The sequence below is a fragment of the Salmo salar genome, chromosome ssa06 (genome assembly GCF_905237065.1).
Source record: "Salmo salar chromosome ssa06, Ssal_v3.1, whole genome shotgun sequence".
NCBI classification, from domain to species: Eukaryota; Metazoa; Chordata; class Actinopteri; order Salmoniformes; family Salmonidae; genus Salmo; species Salmo salar.
This window is the reverse complement of record NC_059447.1, coordinates 42,815,775-42,842,412: the sequence shown is the minus strand read 5'-3', so window position 1 is coordinate 42,842,412 and position 26,638 is coordinate 42,815,775. Positions and strand designations below refer to the sequence as shown.

Sequence of the window (26,638 nt, the reverse complement as noted above, 5' to 3'; positions counted from 1 at the left end):
CTTGAGAGCGGTTAGCGGAGGGCTGCATGGGATACAACCGTCCCGAGTTTCATTAGGCGACAGTAGCCTTGTCAAGTGGTTGTTTTTTGTAATGATCCTATCCGCAGGCCTACCTCTCCTCAAGGAATACTGTTTTTGAATGACATATATATATACATTTTGTATTTATTTTAATATTTAAAAAAATCTGCTGATAAATTATATTGAATAACACCCCCTCTCTCTCTTGCACACACACATATATATATACACACACACACACACACACACACACACTGTCTCTCGCTAGCTCTCAGTGTGGGCATGTCTGTTCAGGAGACTGTCTACTCGGAGCGGACTCTCACTTGAGCGGAAGGACAGCGAGCGAACAACCATCACCTCCTTATGGCACATCAACCCATCATATATTTTTTTGTGGAAAATGTTCAACTAAAGCCGGTGAGAGTAGGATAAAAGCTTTTGTAAAGAGTGCACTGTTTTGGGGAGTATACCCAGATCCTTGCGCAGCGCGTTATTGGCCATGGAGTTCTTTACGCACTGCAGATAACAAGTCTTTGTGAAACAAATAAAACAAAGTAATGGATCAAAACTGAAAGTGATTTTTTTCACACTCTGGTAAAGTTATGGCCGCGCTACGGAGGAAATTTGGGGAGGACTATCAGGTAGTGAATACAAACCGAGACACCACCGCTTTTTCAGCACCTGTGAAAAAGAAACGCCAGCGGTTCGTGGAGAAGAACGGTCGTTGCAACGTGCAGCACGGGAATCTCGGCGGGGAGACCAGCCGATACATCTCCGACCTCTTCACCACCTTGGTGGACCTCAAGTGGCGATGGAACTTACTTATCTTTGTTCTGACCTATACAGTAGCATGGCTGGTCATGGCTTCTATGTGGTGGATCATCGCCTACATCAGAGGGGACATAAACCATGGCCACGACTCGTCCTACACCCCTTGCGTTGCCAACGTTTACAACTTCCCCTCCGCTTTCCTATTCTTCATAGAGACCGAGGCCACCATCGGCTACGGCTACCGCTACATAACGGAGAAATGTCCAGAGGGCATCATTCTCTTCTTGTTCCAGTCGCTGCTGGGGTCCATCGTGGACGCCTTTCTGATCGGCTGCATGTTCATTAAAATGTCCCAGCCTAAGAAGCGCGCAGAGACGCTTATGTTTAGCCAGGACTCAGTGATCTCACAGCGCGACGGCAAACTGTGCCTCATGTTCCGCGTGGGCAACCTGCGAAACAGCCATATGGTGTCCGCGCAGATCAGGTGCAAACTCATAAAGGTAAGGTAAACAAGCATCAGATGCGCTCTGCACCACAGGGTTATTTAGGCAACTAATCATAAAATGACCCACGGTGATAATTCTCTACTAAAAGCCTTCAGGGATGTGTAAACTCTCGAGCATAAAATGCCAAGATGTTGTGTGCTAATGTCATATTTAATGTGCGTAACTAATTATCATGTGTTATATTCGCATTCATTATTTCACATATACAGTATGTGTTTCTCCATCACTCCGTCTGCATTTGGGGTCCTAAAATGCGGTGGCAAACAATAAATTAAACCTGAAAGTGGCAAACAGACAGCACAAGAAAATGTAATAAATGTAATCACATTGAATAGGGTAAACCTACAGGAGTCTAGCTGCACTATGATAGCAGTTGCATATCAGATATATATATTTTTTCTTATTTTGATATATATATATTTTTTCTAAGCTTAATTATAAGCAGGTCTTAGTCCACAGTGTGCGCCTTGTTAAACAAAAAAGGCTTAAAATTGTATTAGCATAATCCTTAGTAGTGAGATTGTATTTTGGCTGAGTTGCAGACGTTTCCAAGACAGGGTCTGGAGAAAGTGAGAGAGAGGGGTTGAGAGAGAGACAGAGGGGCTGAGAGAGAGAGAGAGGGGGGGGGGGGGCTGAGATAGAGGGTAGCTGGGAGGAGCAGAGAGCGAGAGAGTAAGAGAGGGGTTGAGAGAGAGAGAGAGAGAGAGAGCGAGACAGAGGGGCCGAGAAAGAGAGAGGGGGAGCTGAGAGAGAGAGAGAGAAGGGGAGCTGAGAGAGAGTTCTTTGGTGGCGAAGCCACGGCGTGTCCAAAATCAGTCACCCTTCAACCACTGACATTTAGAAGAGCAGGTGGTTTAACTGCGGGACACGGTAGTGTATCAGTGAGCTGCTCTGACAGAGACCTGGGCTCTCAGGCTGGGGCTTGACAGTTAAAACTCGAGCAATGAAACACACAGAATCAAATCATCATCAGTATACATGCTGCTCACCCCGATCAAGCATGATGTCAGGTCAGAAGTGGCCCTGGAGTAAAGGAATAAATCATATTTATAGTGCATGTGGATACACTTTTCATCTTCACTCTCATGTTGTAAGGTCTGGTTTACGTCACAATGTGATGTTTGAATAGGACTTTGTAGATACACTCGGATATGAAACCAAAGAGAGGCAAAAACATTGGTTTCTGAGAATACACACACACACACACACACACACACACACACACACACACACACACACACACACACACACACACACACACACACACACACACACACACACACACACACACACACACAGTGAGGTGCTTTGACCTTGTTTAAGTATGTGTTCCACCACTGTGAACACATCAGCACAGCACATTGAACATAGCGTGGGTCAACTTAATAACACATACTGTACACCCAGTGTGGCTGGGAGAGAGAGAGAGAAAGGGAGAACCCCACCCCTCAGTCATAGCCAGGCAGTCTCCAAAGAGAACAGCCTCCTAGGCACACAGTCAGAACAGCCACACTAGATAGCCCCAAGCAGGGTGTTTCTCTGGGATGAACCCCATCCTCTCGCTCAGCCTCCCAGGCAGACCATTACAGCAGCTGGAGGGTTGCAGCACACCTTTGACAGGGTGCACGGTGCTCCAAATGGCTGGACATTTACTAGAGGGCTGGTCTGTTGATTGATTTATCCTGTGCAATAATTGAATAGGGCTCAAGCACAGACCCAGGCGCCTTCACAATATAAAGCTCCCCTAGAGTGGGTGTATTTTGAGAGGAAAAAAGAGAACGGGAGAGAAAGAAAGTACCCACTGGGCACAGACGTCCACTCAACGTCTGTGCGCAGTGGAATGACGTGGAAACAACTTTGATTCAACCAGTGTGTGCCTAGCGTGTGCCCAGTGGGTAGGCTATGAATGGCACTCACAGAGTTTGCGTCATGAAATATGTGAAGTGCAGGCAGGCACTTTGAGCACAAGCAAGAAACCCACACTCACCTTTTCTCTCTGACTACAAAGGGGGGGGGGAAAGGAAAGAATAAATATCATCCCCTGCTCTCTCTTTCTCTCTTTGAGGTACCGTTCATACAACCCACACTGTGCTCTGGGGTCTTTAGTATTGTTGCTCTGCTGACAGGCTTCACAGCACAGCCCTGTGCTACTTTCACTTCAAAGACCCTTTAGCCGGCACGAAAAAAATGTACTAATATGCCTCCTAGTGTTGGGAAAACATATCTGGAAACAAATTACTCAGAGATTAACCATATTAAAACAGTTGTAAAAGTTAACATGAATTATAGTCATGAACAATTTAACATTTCTTCACAGGAATCATGCTATTTTGTAAATGAATGTGGATATTTTGTCAGTGCAGTACTGGTAGAGGGATGATGGTGGTGCTGTTGAATCATACCCCTCTTCCACCTGTTCCCCCAAGACCCACTGTTACTCACAAATCTGTACAGGTTTTTAAATAGTCCTCTCCACCTTCCATTTAGGTATTGACTTGCCATATGTTCATAAATATACACTGTAATATTGGCATATTTCATAATGTGCTAGAACCACTTAACACCAATCAAACAAATAGAGAACATATCGGTTGGAGAAAAGCAAAGTCCTGATGAACTCCTGTATTCATTCTTCAGTTAAGTCACATCATTCATACATACATACATACATACATACATACATACATACATACATACATACATACATACATACATACATACATACATACATACATACATACATACATACATACTGTATGAATGTACAGAATGTGTGTACATATGTGAGTGTGTGTGGCAGTGACAGCTGCTCATTCAGAGGCTCATAAAAGACAGAAGAGAGGATGGGAAGGCAGTATTGGCATGACACCTGTTTGGGTTTACAACAAGGTGTAGTTAAGGCATCTGCTCCTTGTGACCATGTCTGTCAGTCACAGTCCACATCTCATTCTAGCCAGGACCGCTCACTTCAATCAAACCCACCAATTGCACAGCCAACCACAGAACCCACATCCAAAAAGCAGCGGGGCCAATTCTGCAGGCAGTAACTGTGAATATAGATCTATGCAAAGATTTCTTTCATAAGACATTTGCTGGAAGATTTGACTGGCACTGTGAGCTGGCTGAGCCAAGCGACAGTCCAGTCCTTGTCGAATGCGGGCCTGATTGCTGGTAGCTTGGCTGCTTGTTTGTTGTTTGGGGGAAAGTGTTGTGTTGGCTAGCTTGGTGTAGCCTCGCGTAATGCAGCACTGCTGAAGTGGCGTGGCTGATTACTAGAGGGGAGCAGACAGCAGAAGGGCCCAGCTCCATCTCGCAGGGCACAGAAACAGACTAATCAGGGCCGGCAGCCGTCCAAACCCAGAGCTGGTGTTGGCAGGGCCAGGCAGACTCAGTAAGCCTCCGAGTGCATCTTGCTGGAACGCTCCTCACTCTCACACCAAAATATGAGAGAGGCGCAGCAGAATGGAGAAAGAGAAGAGAAAAGTCTGTAATAGAAAATACAGAGAGAGCAAGAGAGAGAGAGAGAGAAAGAAAGACAGAGAGAGAGAATGGGTGACAGGTATTCCAGATGTAGGATCTTCATTTGTAGTGTATTTGAGGTTTAAAAAGGCATTTGTAATTTACACTTTGATATTTCAGAATTTATTTTCTCTTACAAAGAAATGATACAAAAATGTCCATGAATTATAATCCACATCATAATCCACATTTCTTGTTGCTGCAGCATAATGTTCCTGTTGTAGCAAACTGTTTCAAGGTGGGAGATGTGGTATAGACTAGACAGGCAGGCAGCTACTAGCACTGGGATTGATTTCCATTTTACTTACAAGCCCCTAACCAACAATGCAGTAAAAAAAACTAAAAAACAAATAAGAATAAGAAAGAAAGTAACAAGTAATTAAAGAGCAGCAGTAAAATAACAATAGCGATACTACATACAATTGGGTACCGGTACAGAGTTAATGTGCGGGGGCACTGGTTAGTCGAGGTAATTGAGGTAATATGTATATGTAGGTAGAGTTATTAAAGTGACTATGCACAGATGATAACTACAGAGAGTAAAAGCGGTGAAAAGGGGTGGGGGGGGCAATACAAATAGTCTGGGTAGCCATTTGATTAGATATTCAGGAGTCTTATGGCTTGGGGGGTAGAATCTGTTCAGAAGCCTCTTGGACCTAGACTTGGCGCTCCGGTACTGCTTGCTGCGGTAGCAGAGAGAACAGTCTATGACTAGGGTGGCTGGAGTCTTTGACAATTTTTAGGCCTTTCTCTGACACCGCCTGGTATAGAGGACCTGGATGGCAGGAAGCTTTGCCCCAGTGATGTACTGGGACATACGCATTACTCACTGTAGTGCCTTGTGGTCGGAGGCTGAGAAATTGCCATACCAGGCAGTGATGCAACCAGTCAGGATGCTCTCGATGGTGCAGCTGTAGAACCTTTTGAGGATCTGAGGACCCATGCCAAATATTTTCTCCTGCCTCCTGTTTTCTCCTATTTTCTCCTGTCTCCTGAGGGGGAATAGGTTTCGTCGTGCCCTCTTCACGACTGTCTTGGTGTGCTTGGTCCATGTTAGTTTGTTGGTGATGTGGACACCAAGGAACTTGAAGCTCTCAACCTGCTCCACTACAGGCCCGTCGATGAGAATGGGGACGTGCTCGGTCTTCGTTTTCCTGTGGTCCGCAATCATCTCTTTTGTGTAGATCACGTTGAGGGAAAGGTTGTTGTCCTGGCACCACACGGCCAGGTCTCTGACCTCCTCCCTATAGGCTGCCTCATCGTTGTCGGTGATCAGGCCTACCACTGTTGTGTCATCGGCAAATGTAATGATGGTGTTGGAGTCGTGCCTGGCCGTGCAGTCATGAGTGAACAGGGAGTACAGGAGGGGACTGAGCACGTACCCCTGAGGGGCCCCTGTGTTCAGGATCAGGTGGCGGATGTGTTGTTACCTACCCTTACCACCTGGGGGCGGCCCGTCAGGAAGTCCAGGTATCAGTTGCAGAGACATGTATTTAGTCCCAGGGTCCTTAGCCTAGTGATGAGCTTTGAGGGCACTATGGTGTTGAACGCTGAGCTGTAGTCAATGAATAACATTCTCACATAGGTGTTCCTTTTGTCCAGGTGGGAAAGGGCAGTGTGGAGTGCAATAGAGCTTGCATCATCTGTGGATCTGTTGGTGCGGTTTTCAAATTGGAGTGGGTCTAGGGTTTCCCGGGATAATGGTGTTGATGTGAGCCATAAACAGCCTTTCAAAGCACTTCATGGCTACAGACGTCGGTGCTACGGGTCGGAATTCATTTAGGCAGGTTACCTTAGTGTTCTTGAGCACAGGGACTATGGTGGTCTGCTTGAAACATGTTGGTATTACAGACTCAGACAGGGAGAGGTTGAAAATGTCATTGAAGACACTTGCCAGTTGGTCAGTGCATGCTCGCAGTACACGTTCTGGTAAACCGGATGTACGGTCACTGTGGGGACGACATCATCGATGCACTTATTGATGAAGCCAGTGACTGATATGATGTACTCCTCAATGCCATCGGAGGAATCCCGGAACATTTTCCAGTCTGTGCTAGCAAAACAGTCCTGTAGCTTGGCATCTGCTTCATCTGACCACTTTTTTATAGATCGAGTCACTGGTGCTTTCTGCTTTAATTTTTGCTTTTAAGCAGGAATCAGGATGATAGAATTATGGTCAGATTTGCCAAATGGAGGGCGAGCGAGAGCTTTGTATGCGTCTCTGTGTGTGGAGTAAAGGTGGTTCAGAGTTTTTTTCCCCTCTGGTTGCACATTGAACATGCTGATAGAAGTTTGGTAAGACCGATTTATGTTTCCCTGCATTAAAGTCTCCAGCCACTAGGAGCGCTGCCTTTGGGTGAGCGTTTTCCTGTTTGCTTATGGCGAAATACAGCTCATTGAGTGCGGTCTTAATGCCAGCATCAGTCTGTGGTGGTATGTAGACAGAAGAAAAATACAGATGAAAACTCTCTAGGTAGATAGTGTGGTCTACAGCTTATCATGAGATACTCTACCTCAGGTGAGCAAAACCTTGAGACTTCCTTAGATATCGTGCACCAGCTGTTATTTACTAAAATACATTGTCCGCCTCCCCTTGTCGTACCAGACGCCACTGTTCTATCCTGCCGATACAGCGTATAACCAGCCAGCTGTATGTTGGCAATTTTCAGCCTAGACTCCGTGAAGCATAAGATATTACAGTTTTGAATGTCCCGTTGGTAGTTTAATATTCCGCGCAGGTCATCAATTTTATTGTCCAAAGATTGCATGTTTGCTAGTTGAATGGAAGGCAGTGGGGGTTTATTCGATCGCCTACTCATTCTCAGAAGGCAGCCCGCCCTCCAGACCCTTTTTCTCTGCCTTCTCTTCACGCAAATGACGCAAATGATGGGGATCTGGGCCTGTTCCCGGGAAAGCAGTTTGTCTTTCACGTCGGGCTCGTCAGACTCGTTAAAGCAAAAAAAGGATTCTGCCAGTTTGTGGTGGGTAATCGCAGTTCTGATGTCCAGAAGTTATTTTCGGTCATAAGAGAGGGTAGCAGCAACATTATGTACAAAATAAGTAAAAAAATAAGTTACAAATAACGCAAATAAACGAACAAAAAAACACAATTGGACAGGAACACAAAAAAGTCAGCCTTCTTCTCCGGCGCCATTTAATAATACTTGTTAGCTTCTTCAGGGTTGCTGGGGAGAGTACATATTTATGTGGGTGCGCGCACACACACACACACACACACACACACACACACACACACACACACACACACACACACACACACACACACACACACACACACACACACACACACACACACACACACACACACACACACAACTATATCATCCGATCCAAGGCAGTGGAAGGGTTAACACTACCACCTGGCCTCTCATCCCACATTATCCGAGGCAATAAAGGAAGCCACGCGTGAAGTGTATGTTTGAGGTGTGTGGCGGAGTATGTTTTATTTCTTATATCACTGCCAGAGACCATGTGACCCATGAGTGATATAGAAGTGGAATGTGGAACGCGGAACGCAGATGGACACGGTTTGTCGGCGGACATACCCTGGAGACAAAAATAAAGCAAGAGCATTTGACTGTAAACCATTATGTTACTCAACAACTGTTGGTTATAGTACAGTGTACTCACAGAGCCACATTAGACTAGGATCTTATTCCTGGTGCTCCAATATGAATCCCTCTCAGGTTTTAAATTGAACTAGTAGGTGGGCTGTTACATTAAGCCCTATTTTGGCCATGGAAGTTGTGACCGGAGTCGTTTTCAACCGCTCCTGTGACAGTCTATGAGCATTACACTGCACATTAAAACACGGTTCAAGACATGAGACAGAGAGAGCTAACTAACCTCCAGTTTAGCATTACAGAACAGCCTATTTGAATTTCAGAGTGAATTATATTATTTCCAAGAAAACAGTGATTTCCATTTCCCCTACGTCTCCTCCTTGTGTGAAGCGCTTCCAACCAACCTCTTTAATTTCCTCAGCAGCCAGTGAACTAGGGACCACAACACATTCACCGTCGCCTGCCTGCCGTTCGGCCTGCCCCTGATTAATGAGGGCTTTGGAGAGGCCCAGGCATGGAGTGTGGAGATGCCTCGGATGACCAGGCCTCTTTAGGCCCAATCAATTTCATGTAGTGCCTGTCCTCAGCCATGAGTCACTCACTGCAGAGATAAGACTCAGAAGACATGGCTCCAAAGAGGAAAATCTCTGGGTGAACAAAAAAGGACTGAAAGGCTGTTTGAAATGTTTATAAATGGGTGGTTGTTTAGAGTCGTTACTGGAAAAACACACATATGCACACACACTCACGTTTGTTTTACTGTCCTTTTCGGAACCAAACAATTGATTCCCATTCAAAATCCTATTTTCCTTAACTCTTACAATTAACCTAACACTAACTTTAACCCCTTAACCTAACCCTAATGCTAAACCTAACCTCTAACCCTAATTGTAACCCTAATTGTTACCCAAACCCTAAACCTAAACACTACGCTTAAAATAGCCTTTTTCCTTGTGCGGATCGGCAAAATCAAATCAAACTAAATTAAATTGTATTTGTCAAATGCTTATTTACCAGCCCTTAACCAACAATGCAGTTTTAAGAAAATACCTAAAAAAGTCAGAAATAAAAGTAACAAATAATGAAAGAGCAGCAGTAAAATAACAATAGCGAGGCTATATACAGGGGGTACCGGTACAGAGTCAATGTGCGGGGGCACTGGTTAGTCGAGGTAATTGAGGTAATATGTACATGTTGGTAGAGTTATTAAAGTGACTATGCATAGATAATAACAGAGAGTAGCAGCAGCGTAGAAGGGGGGGGGGGGCAATGCAAATAGTCTGGGTAGCCATTTGATTAGATGTTCAGGAATCTTATGGCTTGGGGGTAGAAGCTGTTTAGAAACCTCTTGGACCTAGACTTGGCACTCCAGTATCGCTTGCCGCAGTAGCAGAGAGAACAGTCTATGACTAGGGTGGCTGGAGTCATTGACAATTTTCAGGGCCTTCCTCTGACACCGTCTGGTATAGAGGACCTGGATGGCAGGAAGCTTGGCCCCAGTGATGAACTGGGCCATACGCACTACTCACTGTAGTGCCTTGTAGTCGGAGGCCGAGCAGTTGCCATACCAGGCAGTGATGCAACCAGTCAGGACGCTCTCGATGGTGCAGCTGTAGAACCTTTTGAGGATCTGAGGACCCATGCCAAATCTTTTCAGTCTCCTGAGGGGGAATAGGTTTTGAAGTTCCCTCTTCACAACTTTCTTGGTGTGCTTGGACCATGTTAGTTTGTTGGTGATGTGGACGCCAAGGAACTTGAAGCTCTCAACCTGCTCCACTACAGCCCCGTCGATGAGATTGGTGGCATGCTCGGTGTACTCATCAATGCCATCGGAAGAATCCCGGAACATAGTCCAGTCTGTGCTAGCAAAACTGCTTCATCTGACCACTTTTTTATTGACTGAGTCACTGGTGCTTCCTGCTTTAATTTTGGCTTGTAAGCAGGAAACAGGAGGATAGAATTATGCTCAGATTTGCCAAATGGAGGGCGAGCGAGAGCTTTGTACACGTCTCTGTGTGTGGAGTAAAGGTGTTCTATAGATTTTTTGCCTCTGGTTGCACGTTTATCATGCTGATAAAATTGAGGTAAAACTGATTTAAGTTTCCCTGCATTGGAGTCCCCAGCCACTAAGAGCGTCGCCTCTGGATGAGCTTTTTCCTGTTTGCTTATGGCTTTATACAGCTCATTGAGTGTAGTCTTAGTGCCAGAATCGGTCTGTGGTGGTATGTAGACAGCTACGAAAAATACAGATGAAAACTCTCTAAATCAATTCAAATCAAATTTTATTGGTCACATACACATGGTTAGCAGATGCTAATGCGAGTGTAGCGAAATGCTTGCGCTTCTAGTTCCAACCGTGCAGTAATATCTAACAAGTAATCTAACAATTTCAAAAGAACTAGCTTAAACACACAAGTGTTAAGGAATGAATAAGAATATGTACATATAAATATATGGATGAGCGATGGCCGTGCGGCATAGGCAAGATGCAGTAGATGGTATAGAGTACAGTATATACAGTGAGGGAAAAAAGTATTTCATCCCCTGCTGATTTTGTACGTTTGCCCACTGACAAAGAAATGATCAGTCTATCATTTTAATGGTAGGTTTATTTGAACAGTGAGAGACAGAATAACAACAACAAAAAATCCAGAAAAAACGCATGTCAAAAATGTTATAAAATGATTTGCATTTTAATGAGGGAAATAAGTATTTGACCCCTCTGCAAAACATGACTTAGTACTTGGTGGCAAAACCCTTGTTGGCAATCACAGAGGTCAGACGTTTCTTGTAGTTGGCCACCAGGTTTGCACACATCTCAGGAGGGATTTGTCCCACTCCTCTTTGCAGATCTTCTCCAAGTCATTAAGGTTTCGGGGCTGAGGTTTGGCAACTCGAACCTTCAGCTCCCTCCACAGATTTTCTATGGGATTAAGGTCTGGAGACTGGCTAGGCCACTCCAGGACCTTAATGTGCTTCTTCTTGAGCCACTCCTTTGTTGCCTTGGCCATGTGATTTGGGTCATTGTCATGCTGGAATACCTATCCATTACCCATTTTCAATGCCCTGGCTGAGGGAAGGAGGTTCTCACCCAAGATTTGACGGTACATGGCCCCGTCCATCGTCCCTTTGATGTGGTGAAGTCGTCCTGTCCCCTTAGCAGAAAAACACCCCCGAAGCATAATGTTTCCACCTCCATGTTTGACGGTGGGGATGTTGTTTTTGGGGTCATAGGCAGCATTCCTCCGCCTCCAAACACGGCGAGTTGAGTTGATGCCAAAGAGCTCCATTTTGGTCTCATCTGACCACAACACTTTCACCCAGTTGTCCTCTGAATCGTTCAAATGTTCATTGGCAAACTTCAGACGGGCATGTATATGTGCTTTCTTGAGCAGGGGGACCTTGCGGGTGCTGCAGGATTTCAGTCCTTCATGGCGTAGTGTGTTACCAATTGTTTTCTTGGTGACTATGGTCTCACCTGCCTTGAGATCATTGACAAGATCCTCCCGTGTAGTTCTGGGCTGATTCCACACCATTCTCATGATCATTGCAACTCCACGAGGTGAGATCTTGCATGGAGCCCCAGGCCGAGGGAGATTGACAGTTCTTTTGTGTTTCTTCCATTTGCGAATAATCGCACCAACTGTTGTCATCTTCTCACCAAAATGCTTGCCGATGGTCTTGTAGCCCATTCCAGCCTTGTGTAGGTCTACAATCTTGTCCCTGACAACCTTGAGCTCTTTGTTCTTGGCCATGGTGGAGAGTTTGGAATCTGATTGATTGATTGATTCTGTGGACAGGTGTCTTTCATACAGGTAACAAGCTGAGATTAGGAGCACTCCCTTTCAGAGTGTGCTCCTAATCTCAGGTCGTTACCTGTATAAAAGTTACCTGGGAGCCAGAAATCTTTCTGATTGAGAGGGGGTCAAATACTTATTTCCCTCATTAAAATGCAAATCAATTTATACAATTTTTTACATGCGTTTTTCTGTTTTTTTGTTGTTGTTGTTATTCTGTCTCTCACTGTTCAAATAAACCTACCATTAAAATTATAGACTGATCATTTCTTTGTAAGTCGGCAAACGTACAAAATCAGCAGGGGATCAAATACTTTTCCCCTCACTGTACATGTGAGAAGAATAATGTAGGGTATGTAAACATTATATAAAATGGCATTGTTTAAAGTGACTAGTGATACATTTATTACATCCAATTTTTAATTATTAAAGTGGCTAGAAATTTGAGTCAGTATGTTGGCAGCAGCCACTCAATGTTAGTGATGGCTGTTTAACAGTCTGATGGCCTTGAGATAGAAGCTGTTTTTCAGTCTCTCGGTCCCATCTTTGATGCACCTGTACTGACCTCGCCTTCTGGATGATAACGGGGTGAACAGGCAGTGGCTCGGGTGGTTGTTGTCCTTGATGATCAATTTGGCCATCCTGTGACATCGGGTGGTGTAGGTGTCCTTGAGGGCAGGTAGTTTGCCCCCGGTGATGCGTTGTGCAGACCTCACTACCCTCTGCAGAGCCTTACGGTTGTGGGTGGAGCAGTTGCCATACTAGGCGGTGATACAGCCTGTCAGGATGCTCTCGATTGTGCATCTGTAAAAGATTGTGAGTGTTTTCGGTGACAAGCCAAATTTCTTCAACCTCCTGAGGTTGAAGAGGCGCTGTGGCGCCTTCTTCACCACGCTGTCTGTGTGGGTGGACCATTTCAGTTTGTCTGTGATGTGTGCACCGAGGAACTTAAAACTTTCCACCTTCTCCACTACTGTTTCGTTGATGTGGATAGGGGGTGCTCCCTCTTTCTTAACATTCTCGGAATAATTTGAGAACATGACTTTAAATAGAACCACGAGGAAACATGTAGGAAACATGATACTGAAGTACTGAAATTCCCACAGAATAATTTTTTTCCTTAACGTTATCTGAACTATTTGAGAACATGTCCAATGTTAAACCAGTTGAAGAACAATGCTATAACATTTCAAAATTGAAATGAAATGTAACCATGTTTGAACTTTTAGGAAACGTTCTATTAAAGTAATGAAATACAAAGAAAATAATGTTTTTTGGTCAAGTTCTTTAAATGTGCTGAGAATGTTCCAAGCCAAACAACTATCGTGCACCATTCCCAGAAAGTTGTGGGAAAGTTGTATGCAAAATAACCATACACTCTAGGACAACCAGGCCCTCACCAAGCTCTACGAAACATATGGTTCTCAGAACATTATGTATCATATCAGAAGTTTGGTGCTGCCTTCTTCTCAAAAGCATCTAGAATTGATAAGTTAAAATGACCTGTCTGTCTGGTTATGTCAGTGGGAAGGTTAGCGTGTTTGTTTGAACAGAGACAGAGATGTAGAGAGAAAGACTGTGCACCAACAGCTTCTTCCACTTTACAAAGAGAGTGGAGGAGAGTGCCACAGGCACAGGAAGATTTGCTTGTCAACGTTTGCGATACAGTCATCCGTCTTTTTAACCGACACAGACAGCAAGTAAAAGCAGTAGTGCCCAGAACCAATTTGGGCTAAACCACACACAGAAGGACAATGGCCAACACATGTCCAGTATTCACTGGGCTGTAAACACCTGACAATAGACATGAACAATATCCCCTCTAAACACAGAGAGAGATGAGTTTATCATAACACAAACCCCACTGTGCCGCTCATTGAGATTCAGTGTGTAGTAAGACAGTGGTGATATTTCCTGGCATCCCAGAGGATGTTTACTGATGCATCATTCCCTGTTTGGCACCTCAGAGGACTAGACCACAGGCCAATGTCATGGGGAGGTCAGTATCAGACCAGGCTTGGCATTTTTGTCATTTAGCAGAGAGTCTTATACAGAGCAACTTACAGGAGAAATTAGGGTTAAGTGCCTTGCTCAAGGGCACATCAACAGATTTTTTTTATTTAATCGGCTCTGGGTTTCGAGCCAACGACCTCTTGGTTACTGGTCCAACGCCCTTAATCGCTAGGCTACCTTTACACACAGGATTGAGAAGCCTCCTCTATCTATATGGATGTATGATCTTTGTGGATTCTTGTATCTGTACAGGGTGAACTCTGAATTACTCTTATGCAAAGGGAATTTTTTGGTCTTCTCATGTATTCTGTCTTACTTACATTGGTCTCACCCCCCACACAAGCTGCTGTGACATCCTGTGGAGATTGGTACTTAGTGGTCAGATTACATGGCTAACTTGGTATCGTTTCATTGGCCAATGGTGCTTGGTTTTGGGTTGAGAAGGTTACATCTTCAGATGTTATAAATTGAATTAAATGCCTTTCTTCTCTTATCCTCTATCCCGTCCATGGAGGAAGGATTGTATGATCCATTCTCATTTCCTAGGTTTTTAGGTATCTGGCCTAATGGGCATATCTTTGTTCATGCAGTACCAGTCAGAAGTTTGGACACACCTACTCATTCAAGGGTTTTTCTTTATTTTTACTATTATTCTACATTGTAGAATAATAGTGAAGACATCAAAATAAAGAAATAACACATATATAATCATGTAGTAACCAAAAAATGGTTAAACAAATCTAAAATATAGTTCATATTTGAGATTCTTCAAAGTAGCCACCCTTTGCCTTGATGACAGCTTTGCACACTTTTGGCATTCTCTCAACCAGCTTCACCTGGAATGCTTTTCTAACAGTCTTGCAGGAGTTCCCACATATGCTGAGCACTTGTTGGCTGCTTTTCCTTCACTCTGCGGTCCAACTCATCCCAAACCATCTCAATTCAGTTGAGGTCGGATGATTGTGGGTGTTAGGTCATCTGATGCAGCACTCCATCGCTCTCATTCTTGGTCAAATAGCCCTTACACAGTCTGGAGGTGTGTTGCGTCATTGTCCTGTTGAAAAACAAATGATAGTCCCACTAAGTGCAAATCAGATGGGATGGCGTATCGCTGCAGAATGCTGTGGTAGCCATGCTGGTTAAGTGTGCCTCTCACACATGCAGAGATCATCCATTCACCTACTCTGCGTCTCACAAAGACACAGCGGTTGGAACCAAAAATCTTAAATTTGCACTCATTAGACGAAGGGACAGATTTCCACCAATCTAATGTCCATTGCTCGTGTTTCTTGGCCCAAGCAAGTCTCTTCTTCTTAGTGCTGTCCTTTAGGAGTGGTTTCTTTGCAGAAATTTGACCATGAAGGCTTGATTCACGCAGTCTCCTCTGAACAGTTGATGTTGAGATGTGTCTGTTACTTGAACTCTGTGAAGCATTTATTTGGGCTGCAATTTCTGAGAATGGTAATTCTAATGAACTTATCATCTGCAGCAGATGTAACTCTGGGTCTTCCTTTCCTGTGGCGGTCCTCATGACAGCCAGTTTCATCATAGCGCTTGATGGTTTTTGTGACAGCACTTGAAGAAACTTTGAAAGTTCTTGAAATTTTCCCGGATTGACTGAGCACTTGTTGTCTTAAAGTAATGATGGAGTGTAATGATAGAAAGTAATGATGGACTGTCATTACTCTTGATTTATTTGAGCTGTTCTTGCCATAATATGGTCTTGATCTTCTCAGACAACAGCTCTGTTAGACATTCCTGCTGTCAGCATGCCAATTGGAAGCTCCCTCAAAACATGAGACATCTGTGGCATTGTGTTGTGTGACAAAACTGTAACTTTTTAGAGTGGTCTTTTATTGTCCCCAGCAAAGGTGCACCTGTGGAATGATCATGCTGTTTAATCCGCTTCTTTATATGCCACACCTGTCAGGTGGATGGATTATCTTGGCAAAGTAGAAATGCTCACTAACAGGGCTGTAAACAAATTTGTGCACACAATTTGAGAGAAATACGCTTTTTGTGAGTATGGAACATTTCTGGGATCTTTTATTTCAGCATGGGACCAACACTTTACATGTTGAGTTTATATTTTTGTTCAGTATATTATGAACACGTAGCCTACACAATGGATAAAGTGCAAGCTATAGACCTTTTTGAGTTAAGGGAATCTCGTATTCATGAGTTGGCTCGAAAGCTGATCAAGAAAGATAAGAATCATCTTAATATTATTTTGACAAGCGATTAAATACTTGATTGTAACAGCTGTCTTCAGAAATGGACCAAAATACGGCGGAGTTAGGGTTCGTCATATTTAATCACACGAACACTTTACAATTTAACAAAACATGAAAACTGACAGCCAACACAGTCCTGTCAGGTGCAACCACTATGGCAAGAACAATTACCCACAACCCAAAAGAAAAACACACAGTCCTATATAGGACTCCCAATCAAAGGCAACTCAACACACCTGCCTTCAATTGGGAGTCCTAATCACCAACACAACCATTCACACACACAAAAACCCTGCCACATCCTGACCAAAACTAATCCAATTGCTCCCTCTGCTGGTCAGGATGTGACATTGATTACTGGCAAGCAATTGGTATGCATAAAAAAGCAGCCTAATTCTAGAAGTTAGTGAGCATTTGCTTAGCAAACACCAAAATAGGAAATTGAAGTGAAATATAGGCATTTTGGAATTATTTTTCGACGAGATACGTAAAAACATTAGTTAGAGTGAGAGCTGATGCGTTTGAAGCCGCAATGTAAAGTGCTAGAAAAAGAGTGTCAAGACACTGGAGCATTCAGGCACTTGTGACGTTTCAGATACCGATAGTGGTGTTGGCTTTACCGATGACTGTGGAGAGTGCAGCCACACTCCAAAACGCACGTTATACTGCCGGCATATTCAAACTCCTAGCTGATGTCGCACTCCTCATAGACTAGCAAGTCCATTTAAGGCAGTAGCAGCTCATATTTCAGTCATTAGGACATTTACAAACAATGCAGACGCATAGTGTCATTTTGTGCAGGTTAACATGAGTGAGGCCATCTCTCACTTAAACGATATTGGACCATTCCCACCATGGTGAGAACGGGTGAAGACTCAGTAAAACACGTATATTCTTGAAATGCGAGATGTATGGCAATTACTTTTGCTCTTAACTCCAAGTGAAAAGCAAACTTGCTTGCTCTTCGGAGTCCATCTCATGCAAACTGGACTAGGTTCATGGCTTGTAGGCAGGGCACAAGATAACCTTTTGAACAGTATGCAGCGCAACTGTGGAAACATTTCTATTCATATTTTCTATTCATATAGACACCATTCTGTATACCTCTGGCCCTTCCTTGGACACTGTGTTAACTAACCTCCAGATGAGCTTCAATGCCATACAACTCTCCTTCTGTGGCCTCCAACTGCTCTTAAATGCAAGTAAAACTAAATGCATGCTCTTCAACCGATCGCTGCCTGCACCCGACCACCCATCCACCATCACTACTCTGGACGGTTCTGACTTAGAATATGTGGACAACTACAAATACCTAGGTGTCTGGTTAGACTGTAAACTCTCCTTCCAGACTCACATCAAACATCTCCAATCCAAAATTAAATCTAGAATCGGCTTCCTATTCCGCAACAAAGCATCCTTCACTCATGCTGCCAAACATACCCTCGTAAAACTGACTATCCTACCGATCCTCGACTTTGGCGATGTCATTTACAAAATATTCTCCAACACTCTACTCAACAAATTGGATGCAGTCTACCACAGTGCCATCCGTTTTGTCACCAAAGCCCCATATACTACCCACCACTGCGACCTGTACGTTCTCATTGGCTGGCCCTCGCTTCATACTCGTCGCCAAACCCACTGGCTCCAGATCATCTTCAAGTTAGGTAAAGCCCCGCCTTATCTCAGCTCACTGGTCACCATAGCAGCACCCACCCGTAGCACGCGCTCCAGCAGGTATATCTCGCTGGTCACCCCCAAAGCCAATTCTTCCTTCGGCCGCCTCTCCTTCCAGTTCTCTGCTGCCAATGACTGGAATGAACTGCAAAAATCACTAAAGCTGGAGACTCTTACCTCCCTCACTAGCTTTAAGCACCAGCTGTCAGAGCAGCTCACAGATCACTGCACCTGTACATAGCTCATCTGTAAATAGCCCATCCAATCTACCTCATCCCCATACTGTATTTATTTATTTATCTTGCTCCTTTGCACCCCAGTAGAGCATTCCAGTGTTTAATTGCTAATTACTTCGCCACCACGGCCTATTTATTGCCTTACCTCTCTTATCCTATCTCATTTGCACATGCTGTATATAGATTTTTGTACTGTATTATTGATTGTATGTTTGTTTATTCCATGTGTAACTCTGTGTTGTTGTTTGTGTCGAACTGCTTTGCTTTATCTTGGCCAGGTCGCAGTTGCAAATGAGAACTTGTTCTCAACTAGCCTACCTGGTTAAATAAAGGTAAAAAAAAAAATATATATTCTGGCCATGAAACCCCATCATGTGAAAATGACATACTACGGACAATGCTAACATGCAACTCACCTGAGTCAAGAAGCATTAGGGGGGGGGGTCCTGTAGGAATTATTACATGGGCCACTAATATTTAATCTAGGACAAGATGTCCTAACCAGGCATGTTCCGTTGCATCTAACTATGTTATACATAAACAGCATACTAAACAGGAGATGTTGTGAAAACTTGTTGGGATCTGGGGAGGGATCCCCCCCCCAGGCATTTCAACCAAGGTATAGGATGGGTTATCTAGCATCGAGGTGTTGGAACCTTGGAATTGGGAATCCCCCTTTCTTTATGCGGCTTAAACTAGACACAGAGCAAATGTTTCAGACTTGAATAGCACTTGTCTGTAGCCTACCTGGTGGTAGCCAAATCCCGGCCTCTCTAAAACAACCAGACAGGTCAAGCTACAGAGCTCAGACATTTTTCCGATTCATTGAAACTCTAATTAGTTAAGCGTTCCTTGTTTTTCAACATGAATAGCACGTTTTAACCAACAACGTGATCATTGGACAGACCGCAGTGTTTTTTGGAAACGTGGATAGTTTATTATGGTGCGATTGTCTTGGTTGCGCATAGGACAGGTTTCAACTTTAGTAAATTACAAGGTATAGACATTCTCTCAATGTATGGTGTGAGCATGTAATTATAGAGCAAATTATTCAGCAAACCCTCTTTTATAAATATCCTGACTTGTTTGAGAAACGGCAGCAGACTCTACCCCAACGTTTTAAACTCAAAATGCAGTTGCCTGGAGCTCAGATGCTCAGACTAACTGTAATTCTAACATAGCCGGTAGACTGCTACAATGTAGTCTCAAACATATGTTTATAGTATTTAACCCTTTAAATCTTGTATGGTAGTCAGTTGTGTTAGATTTCTGAGTGGGATTTCTATTCATATGTGTATTGTGCAAATGGCCAAGTCCATCTGATATGTGACGATGAGTTTGTCCCACCCTCCGATAGCCAGTGGCTGGCTGGGTGGTTGTTTGCTGATAGGCTACACAGGATGGTCTAAGGTATTGGATAGGAGTTTCCTATGTTTCCTATGTTTACATTTATCTGCGTGTTACAATGATGATTGACTCTTTCCCCTTACACAGTAAATACAACATGTCCGACTGATTCGATTTCAGATTTGAATTTTTTATGATTATGTGGATGTTGATTCTTTTTCTATCATTTTAGCTAATCACTGACATTATGGAAAGCTGATTACTTGGATGAATTTCTTAGCTTCGGCTCGACGTCCCTTTTATGTGCACGATAAAAGGGAATCACGTTCGGCTGGTTGGTTTTCCATAACATACTCAGCTCTCAATGTGAAACAGTGGATTTTATTGCATTTTTAATGGCAGATTATGATTATCCCACTTTTTAACTGACTCTGATAGTCCTTGGCCCAGGCGACTCCTTCACTTTGTTCCATATAGGCCTACGTTTGTCTACATTATACAGTTGAAGTCGGAAGTTTACATAATCCTTAGCCAAATACATTTAAACTCAGTTTTCCACAATTCCTGACATTTAATCCTAGTAAAAATTCCCTGTTTTAGGTCAGTTAGGATCACCACTTTATTTTAAGAATGTGAAATGAAAGAATAATAGTAGAGAGAATGATTTATTTCAGCTTTTATTTCTTTCATCACATTCCCAGTGGGTCAGAAGTTTACATACACTCAATTAGTATTTGGTAGCATTGCCTTTACATTGTTTAACTTGGGTCAAATCTTTCGGGTAGCCTTCCACAAGCTTCCCACAATATGTTGGGTAAATTTTGGCCCATTCCTCCTGACAGAGCTGGTGTAACTGAGTCAGGTTTGTAGGCCTCCTTGCTCGCACACGCTTTTCCAGTTCTGCACACACATTTTCTATAGGATTGAGGTCAGGGCTTTGTGATGGCCACTCCAATACCTTGACTTTGTTGTCCTTAAGCCATTTTGCCACAACTTTGGAAGTATGCTTGGGGTCATTGTCCATTTGGAAGACCCATTTGCGACCAAGCTTTAACTTCCTGACTGGTGTCTTGAGATGTTGCTTCAATATATCCACATAATTTTCCTCCTTCACTATGCCATCTATTTTGTGAAGTGCACCAGTCCCTCCTACAGCAAAGCACCCCCACAACATGATGCTGCCACCCTCGTGCTTCACGGTTGGGATGGTGTTCTTCGGCTTGCAAGCATCCCCCTTTTTCCTCCAAACATAACGATGGTCATTATGGCCAAACAGTTCTATTTTTGTTTCATCAGACCAGAGGACATTTCTCCAAAAAGTACGATCTTTATCCCCATGTGCAGTTGCAAACCGTGGTCTGGCTTTTTTATGGCGATTTTGGAGCAGTGGCTTCATCCTTGCTGAGCGGCCTTTCAGGTTATGTTAAATAGGACTCGTTTTACTGTGGATATAGATACTTTTGAACCTGTTTCCTCCAGCATCTTCAGAAGGTCCTTTGCTGTGGTTCTGGGATTGATTTGCACTTTTCTCACCAAAGTACGTTCATCTCTAGGAGACAGAATGCGTCTCATTCCTGAGCGGTATGACGGCTGCGTGGTCCCAAGGTGTTTCTATTTGCGTACTATTGTTGGTACAGATGAACATGGTACCTTCAGGCATTTGGAAATTGCTCCCAAGGATGAACCAGGCTTGTCTAAACATTTTTTTATGAGGTCTTGGCTGATTTCTTTTGATTTTCCCATGATGTCAAGCAAAGAGGCACTGAGTTTGAAGGTAGGCCTTGAAATACATTCACAGGTACACCTCCAATGGACTCAAATGATGTCAATTAGCCTATCAGAATCTTCTAAAGCCATGACATAATTTTCTGGAATTTTCCAAGCTGTTAAAAGGCACAGTCAACTTAGTGTATGTACACTTCTGACCCACTGGAATTGTGATACAGTGAATTATAAGTGAAATAATCTCTCTGTAAACAATTGTTGGAAAATTACTTGTGTCATGCACACAGTAGATTTCCTAACCGACTTGCCAAAACTATAGTTTGTTAACAAGACATTTGTGGAGTGGTTGAAAAACGAGTTTTAATGACTGCTACCTAAGTGTATGTAAACTTCTGACGTCAACTGTATGTTCCGTGTATGTTCCATGTCTTACTGTTTCTGTCCTGTCTGGAGAATAACCCAATATTTTGCTCAAGAATTATACTGACAGGCTTACTAACACCCAGCTAACATGTCTGGTTTTAGGTTATCCTGAAACTGGTGACCACATTACATTTAACTGTTCTCCCTTTGTTGTCACACACAATGCATGACAAAATGGTTTATGTGGTTATGCAAGGGATCAGATTAATGTTGATGTAGGCGCATGGTCAAATCTTCCTGTTCACTGTTCAAGATTGGGTTTACAAATAAAATTATTCATATTTGATTTGCACAAGCAGTGGGTGAGCTTTGGATCTCCCAAGTTGTATTTTGAATTTTGATAGGTGACTTGCTAAAGATAGCATAGTTTTTAAATTAATATTTGAATGTGATTTTGTCAGATTGGAAATACATTTTGTTACATACGACAGCTCTGTCTCCAGAGACAGAACACTGAGTTAGTCACATACCATTTAATCAATGTTTAAAGATGCAGGTAAATGGTTTTCATATTTTTATGGCAAACTTCCTCCAAGAGGGGAGAGTTTTTTATTTATTTTAACCGCCCTTTTTCTCCCCAATTTCGCCAAAAACAATTACGATCTTGTCTCATCGCTGCATCTCCCCAACGGGCTCGGGAGTGGCAAAGATCGAGTCATGCGTCCTCCGAAACATGAAACACTCCGCTTCTTAACCCACAAGCCAGCTGCACCAATATGTCGGAGGAAACACCGTTCAACTGACAACCGAAGTCAGCCTGCAGGCGCCCAGCCCGCCACAAGGAGTCGCTAGAGTGCGATGAGCCAAGTAAAGCCCCCCCTGCCAAACCCTCCCCTAACCCGGATGACACTGGGCTAATTGTGCGCCGCCCTATGGGACCCCCAGTCACGGCCGGTTGTGACACAGCTTGGGATAGAACCCGGGTCGGTAGTGACGCCTCAAGCACTGCGATGCAATGCCTTAGACCGCAGCGGGAGGTCCGGGGGAGAAGCTTTTTCAGTTGATTGTTCTGTCTTTCTCAAAGAAAAGTACAATTTGACACTTATAATAGTGTAACTTTAATTACAGTGCATTCGGAAAGTACTCAGACCCATTGACTCTTTCCACATTTTGTTATGTTACAGCCATATTCTAAAGGATTAAATCTTTTTTCCCCCTCATCAATCTACACACAATACCCCATAATGACAAAGCAAAAACAGGTTTTTAGAAATGTTGCAAATGTATAAAAAATAAAACACTGAGAGTCACGTCTGGATCGGTTTCAAGTCTGGGCTCTGGCTGGGCCACTCAAGAACATTCAGAGACTTGTCCCGAAGCCACTCCTATGTTGTCTTGGCTGTTTGCTTAGGGTCGTTGTCCTGTTGGAAGGTAAACCTTCGCCCAAATCTGAGGTCCTGACTGCTCTAAAGAAGGTTTTCATCAAGGATCTCTCTGTACTTTGCTCCATTCATCTTTCCCTCGATCCTGACTAGTCTCCCTCTCCCTGCCGCTGAAAAACATCCCCACAGCATGATGCTGCCACCACCATGCTCCACCGTAGGGATGGTGCCATGTTTCCTCCAGACGTGACACTTGGCATTAAGGCCAAAAAGTTCAATCTTGGTTTCATCAGATCAGAAAATCTTGTTTCTCATGGTCTGAGAGTCCTTTAGGTGCCCTTTCGCAAACTCCAAGCGGGCTGTCGTGCCTTTTACTGAAGAGTGGCTTCTATCTGGCCACTCTAGCATAAAGGCCTGATTGGTGGAATGCTGCAGAGATGGAGGTCCTTCTGGAAGGTTCTCCCATCTCCACAGAGGAACATTGGAGCTCTGTTAGAGTGACCATCAGGTTCTTGGTCACCTCCCTGATCAAGGCCCTTCTCCCCCGATTACTCAGTTTGGAAGGACGGCCAGCTCTAGGAAAAGGCTTGGTGGTTCCAAACTTCTTCCATTTAAGAATGATGGAGGCCACTGTGTTCTTGGGGAATTCTAAAAACCTGTTTTCGTTATGTAATTGTGGGGTATTGTTGGGAGATTCATGAGGAAAAATGTTATTTAATGCATTTTAAAATAAGCCTGTAACATAACAAAATGGGGAAATGGTCAAGGGGTCTGAATACTTTCCAAATGCACTGTATGCATTTAATGGCCTTTCATTCCTTTTTATATCTATCTGATTCATGCTTGATAAACTTCGAGGATACCATTGACCAGACCAACCAATCTGACAACATACAAAGCCAAAAAGTGACTAGTAACTCTTGACTGTATTAATGTTTCATCAAATGTTGAGAACTGATTGGGGCTCCCGAGTGGCACGGCACTGCATCTCAGTGCTAGAGGCATCATTTCAGATCCTGGTTTGATTCCAGGCTGTATCACAACCGGCCGTGATTGAGAGTCCCATAGGCTGGCGCACGAATCGTCCAGCGTCGTCCGGGTTAGGGTTTGGCCGGGGTAGGCTGTCCATGGGCGGCAGGGTAGCCTAGTGGTTAGAGTGTTTGACTAGTAACCGAAAGCTTGCAAGTTCAAGTCCCCGAGCTGACAAGGTACAAATCTGTCGTTCTGCCCCTGAACAGGCAGTTAACCCACTGCTCCTAGGCCGTCATTGAAAATAAGAATTTGTTCTTAACTGAATTGCCTAGTTAAATGAAGGCTAAATAATAACTGATGTAATCTTTCTGCCATTAACAAATAATTATGTTTTATTGAGCTTAGTTGAATGAATTTGTACTTAGGGATATTGGCATGTCAAAGCACATTGTCAATGCTCCCATGTAAGACACTCCTGATGTCATGGGCCCAAGGACTAGAAGTGAGGTATATATAATATACTGTACATGTCAAATATTACTGCCCACTACAGGTTCTATGGTTTGGTCTGGAAGTACTGTAAATGCTCTTGAGTTTCATATAGCAGGTAGGAGGCAGGATAAGAGGATCCTAAAACAGCAACAGCAGTGTGTTGAGTGGAGGAGTGGGACTCTGTGTGTGTGTGTGTGTGTGTGTGTGTGTGTGTGTGTGTGTGTGTGTGTGTGTGTGTGTGTGTGTGTGTGTGTGTGTGTGTGTGTGTGTGTGTGTGTGTGTGTGTGTGTGTGTGTGTGTGTGTGTGTGTGTGTGTGTGTGTGTGTGCGCTAAAAAAGTTAGAGGTGAGGTGTGTGTAGGCGGTGAGGCTGACACATCATCCCAATTATCAGGAAGAGATAAGAAACAGAGATGAGAAAACTGAAGTAAGAATCTTTTTTGGAGACTTACTGTACAGAGAGAGAAAAAAACTAAAAAAAAATGAAAAACATAAAAGAAAATTAAGATTATGTTCTTCAACACTCCAAAACAGTGGGAATAAAAACAATTCTGCAACTCCACACTCAGCTGGGCTCTCAGACAGCTGAGAGCCCAGCTGGGCAATGAAATGCTTCCGCACCAGTTAGCAAGCCGTAGGCTGGGTCTGTCTAAACAGGGTTTTCTCACCACCTCCTCATCTAACCCTCGACAGGCCCACTGCAAATGAATATGACGGACTAGGCTTGCTACCAACCCGGGTTCTATCTCAGGCTGTGTCACAGCCAGCCGTGACTGGAAGTCCCATAGGGCGGCGCACAACTGGCCCAGCGTTGTCCGGGTTAGGGGAGGGTTTGGCCGGGGGGGCTTTACTTGACTCATCGTGCTCTAGCAACTCCTTGTGGCGGGCCAGGCGCCTGCAGGCTGACTTTGGTTGTCATTTGAACGGTGTTTCCTCTGACACATTGGTGCAGCTGGCTTGCGGGTTAAGTGGGCGGGTGTTAAGAAGCGGAGTTTGGCGGGTCATGTTTCGGAGGACGCATGACTCGACCTTTGCCTCTCTCGACCTTCAGCCTTGAATATTCAGATGAAGGAATGCCTTCTGGCGTTCCCACGTAAGGCATTCCCACGTGGTACGGGGCAGGAGAGAGAGACAGAGTGTGTGCATGTATGTATGTGTGTGTGTGTGTGTGTGTGTGTGTGTGTGTGTGTGTGTGTGTGTGTGTGTGTGTGTGTGTGTGTGTGTGTGTGTGTGTGTGTGTGTGTGTGTGTGTGTGTGTGTGTGTGTCTCACCTTTTTAGAGCGGTGGCTGTTTCCTTGTTTAGTTTAGGTTATCAATTCGACCATTTTAAAAAACAAGCACACATAAAACTTAAAAGCCATACATGCACATGAATAAAATCATTGAGGATAACACACAATAAAGTCTGGGACTTATTTCCATTGTGGTCCTCATGAGACAGGATGGCTAGATAAGATCAAAAACCGTATGGCGGTGAAGTAATAAAACAAAAACAGAGAAGAAGAACATCTATCTCATCATTCCAGTTACATCATAGGGGTTATTCATATGGGCACAGAGGACATCAAACATATTTTTCTTTTATTTTTAAAGCTGTCCAGAGAGGACGTTGTTTTTATAGGCAGAGGCAACTCATTCCATTCTGAGGCTCCAGTATACAAGAAAGTACCTTTCCCAGCATTACTCCTGAACCTGTATAAGCACACATCAGCAACACCTGATCTGGTGCTGTGATTGTGTGCATCCCTAACACGAGGAAAGTAATCACTTAGATATCTGGGCACAGGACCATAAATACACCTGTAAACCAAACCTAGTCTAATCTGGGACACCCTAGCCTCAACAGGCAGCCAGTTTAGTTCCTGAAAGCAGCTCCTGCCTATGTGAGTACGTGGACTCACCTTCAATACTACCCTGATCAGCTTATTCTGGGCTATCTGGAGCTTCCCCTTCATAAGTTTAGATAAGCCCCCAAACCAGGAAGTACTAGCATAGTCAAAA

General features: G+C 43.9%; 1 protein-coding gene across 1 annotated transcript in view; it reads left to right on the top strand.

The window, feature by feature from the left end:
* The first annotated feature begins 230 nt into the window (after nucleotides 1-230).
* The window catches only part of LOC106607518 (G protein-activated inward rectifier potassium channel 1), a 39,530-nt gene continuing 13,122 nt past the window's right edge, over nucleotides 231-26,638 (top strand). Inside the window, exon 1 of the mRNA XM_014204547.2 lies at nucleotides 231-1,292. Within this exon, the coding sequence (XP_014060022.1) occupies nucleotides 624-1,292 (669 nt within the window). The 5' untranslated portion in view covers nucleotides 231-623. The remainder of the gene's footprint in view (nucleotides 1,293-26,638) is intronic.